General features: G+C 45.3%; 1 protein-coding gene across 1 annotated transcript; it reads left to right on the top strand.

The window, feature by feature from the left end:
• The first annotated feature begins 6464 nt into the window (after positions 1-6464).
• Positions 6465-8111, top strand: LOC102761133 (myeloid-associated differentiation marker). The gene has a single exon (XM_006769448.2). The coding sequence runs from the start codon at positions 6675-6677 to the stop codon at positions 7584-7586; it is 912 nt and encodes a 303-aa protein (XP_006769511.1). The 5' UTR covers positions 6465-6674; the 3' UTR covers positions 7587-8111.
• Positions 8112-8274: the final 163 nt, after the last annotated feature.

The following is an 8274-nucleotide window of genomic DNA, read 5'->3' as shown; positions in this document are numbered from 1 at the left end:
GACCGCTGAGCCGGGGGCGCGGGAAAAGGGCGCGTGGAACCGGGGCACGGTAACGGCCTCATCCCGTGGACTGCTCCCTGCACTCCCAACCCTCTTCCTCAAGGGCACGCTCACTGTGCCACCAGAGTCCTAAAGGCAGAAGTCTCTGGAACCCGTGTCCTCCCTCTGTCCTCTTCGCCGCCCTCCCTGCTGCAGTGAGCATCCGGATTTATTTGTAAATATCTTGGTGACATTGTAAGTATCTTGGGTCATTCCCTGGAGTGGTTCCTCCTAGTGCCAGGTCCTGTAGCGGGTGGTCACTGTTATCCTTGTGTAAAAGACTCAAATGACACCTCCCCTCCCTTAAAGTGTCTGCAACCTGGGATCTCAGTTTTACTCACCCCGAAGCCAGTTTCTCTGCAAGTCCACTCCGAAAAACCCCTCTGGGACTCAACTTTCCCCAGAGCCACAGTCCCTTCTGTTCTTTTCTGAAAATAAACTCCTTTACCCGCAGGGAAGTAGATGAAGCCCGTGCACATCACTAGTTTGCACATCGGTACAGTGTAAAATCACAAAGCATTGGATGTGTGTGCTGCAGTGTGTCTTATCAGTGTGACTCTCCAAATCAATGATGACTTTCACCAGTGAAACATTTTTAAGGTCTTGGCCACAACAGACTCGCATTGGACAGTCATTTTTGGCTGCATGGAACAGCTGAAGACCCAGATAGGCAAAGTAACTTGTTCAAGGTCATAGGCCTATTAACAAAGAACTTTGAGCTCCCTGACTGCAAATTTTCTGGCTCAAACATAATGATCCCGCGCCCCCCTCTCCCCCCACCCATCTTCTCTCCTGCTTCCTAAAACAGTATTGCAGTACATGTGTTTGACGGCGCGGACTCCTGCTAACAGTTAGATGTTCTGAAATGGTCGAGATAAACTACCAGCTTAAATTAATAATTTTCCCATTATGCATTTTGGCAGTAAAAAGTATATTTGTGTTTTTTTATTTAAAAAAAATGCCCCAGCTCTTTTGTCAGAAATTGGTTTGGTTGGAAAACAGAGAAAGAAAGTAGTAAAAAAGAAGTCAAGAATGCTGTCACAAATGGTCCCAGATGAAATAGTTGCCAGAAATGTCCTCATAACACTTAGCCCCCTCAGACTAGCTTATTTTTGGTAGCAAAGTGGCAGGCATCAAGCACATTTTAAAAATAATAAACCCTGAATGCCCTAGGAACTTATCACATTGAAGAAATGTGGTTGTAGATATGCTTTCATTTTCCATCATCACCTGTCAAAATGACATTGCACAAGTCTGTATATTGCCACAGTCTTACAATATCATAAGCCTTGATCTTAAGTTTGTGAGATAAAAGGTGTCTAAATTGGTTTTTCAAAAATCCCCTAAATAATTCAGTTTGTGACTAGTAAGCTTCTACCAGGTGTAACAAAGTACATTATTATTTGAAGGACAGCATAAAAGCTGTGGATTCTGGATAAACAATGCAGAATGACTCACCCAGCAAAGTCACATGGGTAAAGGAGGCAACAGCCACAGTGCTGGATGTGTCCTCTCAGTTGATTGTTTTAGAAAAATATCTCCAGTAAGAAAAATTAACTTTCCTTGATATGGTGAGTAACCACATACAAACATTATTCTTTGACCTCCAGAGTTCATCACCCCCTGAAAAGAGAAATTAGTTCGTGATCTTCCGTTAACTCAGTGAGTCTTCAATGGACCAATGAAAAACACCTTTGTAACTGACTTCATCCTCTGCTGTAAAAATAGAGAATGGGGGCACAGACCAGATGAACCGCACTCACTTGTTGGCACAAAAGTGGAAAAATGATAAGACACTGACATAGGATGAAGAACAGGGCACCCACAGGCACTGGCAGCCATCCAACAACTGATGTGCATCCACCAACTAAAAAAAAAAACCAAGGAGGGGCCCAGTGGATGTGGCTCAATTGGTTTAGCATCATACCATGCACCAAGAGGTTGCTGGTTGGATTCCTGGTCAGGGCACACACCCAGGTTGTGGGCTCGATCCCCAGTAGGGGGCAGGAGGCAGCCACCTGATGTTTCTGTCTCATCCATGTTTCTATGGGGAGAGAGGCAATTCTAACAATTTGAGCAAATTCCAGGAGGCACAGCACTTGAACCTATATAAGTGAGCAGAAAGATATAAACAATACAACAAATCCTTGAAAAAGTTTCCATTCCCATGTGTCCCTCCCTTCCTCAACACACACACACACACACACACACACACAGTAAAATGTACTCTTCACCAAAAGAGGTATTTCAATGTGGAGGTGTAAACCCTTTAAAAACCTAGATTTTCTTGAGTCAGATCCAAGGATAGGTGGAAGGAGGCAGGGCCCAGGCAAGTATGTCCCAAAAAATTATTTAATGACATTACTAGATATCCATAGCATATTCTCTTTGAACTTCCCTAGTGACTACATCCTGTTGACGTCCCCTGGAGTCACTCCAGGGTTGTTAGAAAACAGTCCAGGCTACCCTGGGTCAGATTGGTTTCAGAATGACCTCGGAGCTAAAGTAGATATAATGACCTTGCTATATCCTCCACAAAGGGAGGGTTAGCGTAGGGAGCTCTTTAGAATTGTTTTTCAATTCTATTAAGTTTAGCCCTTACAGATGCTCCATAATTGTTCACTTGGCACCTTTGTGGTGCATGAACTTGTCCTTGTGGCCACCGAGTACAATACATAGAATTCTCAGTTGTTTTTCAAATAACTGAGAGGAAAGAAATTAAGAACTCTGTTACAGAGCAACAGTTTATGTTGTGTGGGTGGGAGGGTATGATGTTTAAAGAGGATAGCAAAGCACAATCTGCATATTGTGAGTCCTCCATACAGAGTGAACTCAGTTGTCCAGCAGAACAGAAGCAGTGTTAACACACAACATAGTGCCATGCGCAGACAAGGCCACCATTTATGTCTCCTATTCTAACCTCTCCACTGAACTCAAGACTTACATGTCACACTATCTTCTTGACTGCTCTACTTAGATACCTATCAGTCATTGCAAACTGTCCCAGTCCAAAAGCAAACAACACCCCCAAACTTGCTAGTTTCCCAATCTTCATTATGCCAGTAAACCAGGTGTTCATTTATCCAGTTGCTTGAACAAAAATCTGTGGAGTCATCCTAGACTTTAATTTTTCATATATATAGTCAGTGTATTAAAAAAATTCTTCCAAAGTTCACTACTACTATTCAGCTTCACCCCCACCATCCCCGTTCAAACCACCATCATGGTGTCCCAGCACTATCAAAATAGCCTCCTGTCAGCCTGCTTCTTACCCTTGAATCCATCTCTTACAGCAGCCAGGATGATGCTATTCAAATGTAAGTCCAGTCATGTCATTCCCCTCGCTCAGTACCCAGCAAGGGCTTCCCATCACATTCCACGCAACATCAAAAATCTTAGCATGTCCTACAAGTCTTCACTAGCTCCTGAGGCCTCTCTGAAGACACCTCTGTACCTCCTCACCACCCTATCTCCCATCCCTGTTATTCCTTCCTGCCCTGGGCTGAACTTAAGTATTCCCCAAGTACACTCCCTTTTCATTCTTCTTCCATTAGTTATGGCTCACTCCATCACTTCTCTTAGATGTTTGCTCAGACAAACCTCATAAAAAAGACTTAACATTGCTGCTTGAATCGACTCCTCCATTTCAATTTTAACTCTAACCATTGCCCAGTTTTACTCTTTCATATTGCTTTACTATTAACATTATACATTTATATAGTGTGTATTTTGTTTGTTCCTTTTCAAATCTAACATCTTTACTAGAACACTGGCTTCATCAAATATTGGGGGAGGGGAAGGGGGGATTTCACTCAGCTGTTGCCAGTACTTAGAACAGTGCCTGGTCATACTAGTGTTCAGCCAGTACTTATTGAACAAATATAGGAATGATTCAGGTGATCAAGCTGGTAATTATTAATCGGCCTCTGTGTTTAAGGCATGGCGCAGCTGGTTAAACTGTAGTTTCCAGGTGGGAATGCAATCTGTAAGACAAAGATGCAGTCATAACATTTTGGTGTGCTCCATGTCAGCGGTTGCCAACCAGTGGTCGGACCATTGGTGGTTCATGAGGTCCGAAAGGTTGGCGACCGCTGCTCCATGGGATACAAAATATGTTTTTGCTGCTTAAACAAATTAACTAAAACCATTAGGTTCTCTTAGTAATTTGTAGTTGTTACCTAACTAGTCATTTGCTACCCTATACAAGTAAAGTCAAAGTTTTGGGTGACTCAATCTCACATTCAAAAAAGACAGCAGACATCTGAAAATGCAACAAAGGTGTCAGAGATTTGAAAATGTATGTACTGGCATTAAGGGAACATGAAGGACTATAGATGGGTAGTTTCCATATCTGATGAACCTCTTTGATCATCCATCATGTTCTTCATTTCATTTTATACTCCATTGCATTCTGCATTTGTCATTTCAACCCGCAAGTTTGGTATAATTTTTTCCTTCACTCTTTTTCTTTGCCTCTTGCATCTCTTCATAGTTGCCTTCCCCTAATGAAGGTTTCCAAATATAACCTAGCTGACCAGTCCCCTCTCTACCCTTACTGAGTGCCTTAATCCTTGCCAACTTCCCTTGAACTGAAATTTTTCCAAGAATCTGGTATCTTCTCTGAAAGCTCACGGATATTTAAACTGCATATAAATACCATCAAAGCTATGAGATAATTAGTTTCCAAATTTCTACCAAAAATGCTTCCCTCAATCTCCTCCAAAATACTTTGAGAACTTCAAACCAATAAATATTTTAAGAGCATGTCTGATTTAGAAAGGATCATATTACATTTTTAAAAATTACAAAAAGATACCAAAGCATTATTTTCTCCCTTGGTCTTTCTGCCTTGGATCTTGAAGATGTTTAAAGGCCTTTTACCTGACATGTTAAAGGCATAGAAATATGTTGAATTACTGTGCCCACTGGATGTCCTTAACCTGACTGACATCTGGAAAGCAACTGAGTCAGCATGACATGACAGGGCTACGCAAGCTTTAACAGTGGTTCTCAACCTTCTGGCCCTTTAAATACAGTTCCTCATGTTGTGTGACCCAACCATAAAATTATTTTCATTGCTATTTCATAACTGTAATGTTGCTACTGTTATGAATCATAATGTAAATATTTGATATGCAGGATGGTCTTAGACAACCCCTTTGAAAGGGTCGTTCGAGCGCCAAAGGGGTCGCGACCCACAGGTTGAGAACTGCTGCTTTAGAAGGATCTCAAATACAGCTGGCCGATTCCCCTTAGCTGAAAATCGTCTATTTTTCTACCAAACTCAAACATGAAATGTGATTTTTGTAACCTTCATCATTGTAGCCTTGCATTGTGGTCAGATATGCACTGACCTGATTTCCCACCACCTGCCCCTTGTGCTAGATTATAAAGTACTTAGAGCCTATCTGCTTAATTAACCTTTTCTCTGAAGCATATACTATGGTGGCTGACATTAGTAATAGCTCAATAAATGTGGATTAAATAAGTAAATATTAACTAAAATTTTCATTCAAAAGAACTATTATGTACCTTTAAAAAGTTATTTATTTTAAAAATAAAAAACCTGTGCTGCTAGAAGTGTCTAAGATAATCAATGTAGCTTCTCCCATAAAAAAAAGGTTATTTTTAAATATATTTTTATTGATTTCAAAGAGAGAGAAATATCAATGATGAGAGCGAATCATTGATTGGCTGCCTCCTGCACACCCCACACTGGGGATCGAGGCCACACCTGGGGTATGTGCCCTGACCAGCTATGGAACCAGGGAATCGAACCCTGACCTCCTGGTTCACACGTCTATGCTCAACCACTGGGCCTGGGCCACCCCAGCCAGGCTTAACCATTCAGGTGTTTAAGACTTTATAGTCAGAGGGAACGGGAACAAGGAAGTTATACTCGGCAAAAGATCAGGCTGTTTGTTACAAGGTTACTTTTCTTCAGGGTAGTGTTTTCCATCCGCGTGTCATGGCAGGCACACTGGGATGTGGCAAGAATTTTTAAAGCATCTGCCTAATCTGCCTATCTAGTCAGGGGCACTGACCTCTTTTCCCTTAGACCAGAGGTTCTTAACCTTCCTAATGCCGCGACCCTTTAATACAGTGCCTCATGTTGTGGTGACCCCCAATTCCATTGTTACAAATTGAACACAATTAAAGCATAGTGATTAATCACAAAAACAATATGTAATTATATATGTGTTTTCCGATGGTCTTAGGCGACCCCTGTGAAAGGGTCGTTCCACCCCCAAAGGGGTCGCGATCCACAGGTTGAGAACCGCTGCCTTAGACTGTCAAATAAAAAAATCATAACAGCCAACACAATAATAGTTGTCTGTATCAGAATTATACCTATTTTGACTTTCGCCCAGTGGCCTTGGTTTCCACCCCTGCGGTTTGGGGGGCAGGGGGCGGGGGAGGGGGGGCTGCCTTGGCCGGGAGGTGTGGCCCGAGCTGCTGCTGAGTTTCCTAGCGAAGCGGGGAGCCTTCTCCCGGGCTGGACTGTCGCCTGGGTCTCCGAGGGCAGAGTTGGCTGAGCTGGACGCTGACGTCTTCTCTCTCCGTCTCATGCTCTGACTAATCTTTTCCAGGTGTCTGACTTCAGCCCGTTGGAGTCCTCAGCTAAGACCGCGGCCATGCCGGTGACGATGACATCCTCTTCGGGCTCCCCGAACATCCTGGGGTCCCCTGAGGTTCTGTGCCGCCTGCTCCAGCTGCTTTCCACCTGCCTGGCCTTCTCGCTGGTAGCCAGCGTGGACGCATATGTAGGGTTCTCGGGTGACTGGTGCATGTTCGCCTGGTGCTTCTGCTTCGCCGTGACCTTGATCATCATTGTGGTGGAGCTGGGCGGGCTCCAGGCTCCCTTCCCGCTCTTCTGGCGCAACTTCCCCATCATCTACGCCTACTACGCCACCCTCTTCTGCTTCTCGGCCTCCATCATCTACCCCACCACCTACGTCCAGTTCTTGAGTCACGGCCGCACCAGGGGCCACGCCATCGCCGCCACCGTCTTCTCTTGCATCGCGTGTGTGGCTTATGCCACTGAGGTGGCCTCGACCCGGGCCCAGCCCGGTAAGATCACAGGCTACATGGCCACCGTGCCAGGCCTGCTCAAGGTGGTGGAGACCGTCGTGGCCTGCATCATCTTCGTCTTCATCAGCGACCCTTACCTGTACAAGTACAAGCCGGCGCTGGAGTGGTGCGTGGCCGTCTATGCCATCTGCTTCATCCTGGCCACCGTGGCCTTCCTGATGAACCTGTTCGACTTCACCAACGCGCTGCCCATCCCCTTCCCCAGCTTCCTGTCCGGCCTGGCCCTGCTCTCCGTCCTCTTCTACGCCTCGGCCATGGTCCTCTGGCCTCTCTACCAGTTCAACGAGAGGTACGGCGGCTTCCCCGAGCGCAGGAGGGATTCCCTCTGCAGTATCAGCCACGTTAACTACGTGTGCGCCTGGGACCGCCGCCTGGCCGTGGCCATTCTGACGGCCATCAACCTGCTGGCCTACGTGGCTGACCTGGTGTACTCGGCTCACCCGGTCTTTGTCTGAGGCTGTCCCGGAGCTCCCGATGCCCTCTTCTCTGAGAGGATGTCTCTACTGGGTTCTGATCTCCGATGTCCTCCCCCTGGGGCTCCTCTCCCATTTCTGTCTTCTGCTCTCCCCTGTCCGGTACTCTCTGTCCCCATCCCTTCCTGCGTCTTTGGCTGCCCACACCCTGTGTTGCCTTTCTGTCCTCTCTCTCTCTCTCCTTTCCTCCCTAGTGGGTTCTTTCCTGGCGATCCACCCTGTTTGCTTTCTCACCTGCCTTGTTTCCTGTACTACTTCTTCCCACTTCCCTTCTTCTGCTTTCCTTGGGAGCCCTGGGACTTCTTGGTCACCCCCAACTCCACCCCAACTCCAAAGGTGCTAAGCTCCACACCCCACATAGCAGCTGGTCAGACCCAGGCCCCCTGAGGTGCCTCATTGCCAAAGCCTGTGCCCATGCTGGCTGTGCCTTAGTAGGTGTGTGTGTGTGTGTGTGTGTTCTGGGGATGGGAGGGTAGCTAGGGAGGGGGACCCTTTTCTTATAGTGGAAGTATAATAAAGCCTCCCCTTTAAGTAAAAATAAAAATAAAATAAAGTAAAATAAAGAAAAAGGAAAATTATACCTATTTTTTGTCAGACCAGGAAAAAATATTATATATATATATATATATATATATATATATATATATATATATATATATGTATATATATA

The sequence above is a fragment of the Myotis davidii genome, unplaced genomic scaffold (genome assembly GCF_000327345.1).
Source record: "Myotis davidii unplaced genomic scaffold, ASM32734v1 scaffold143, whole genome shotgun sequence".
In the NCBI taxonomy this organism is placed as follows: domain Eukaryota; kingdom Metazoa; phylum Chordata; class Mammalia; order Chiroptera; family Vespertilionidae; genus Myotis; species Myotis davidii.
Note: the sequence above shows the minus strand (reverse complement) of the source record. Positions and strands in the feature narration are given on the sequence as shown.

Bases quoted from the DNA above. Each gene is read 5' to 3' on its own strand.
- LOC102761133 (XM_006769448.2), top strand. From the start codon at position 6,675: ATGCCGGTGACGATGACATCCTCTTCGGGCTCCCCGAACATCCTGGGG.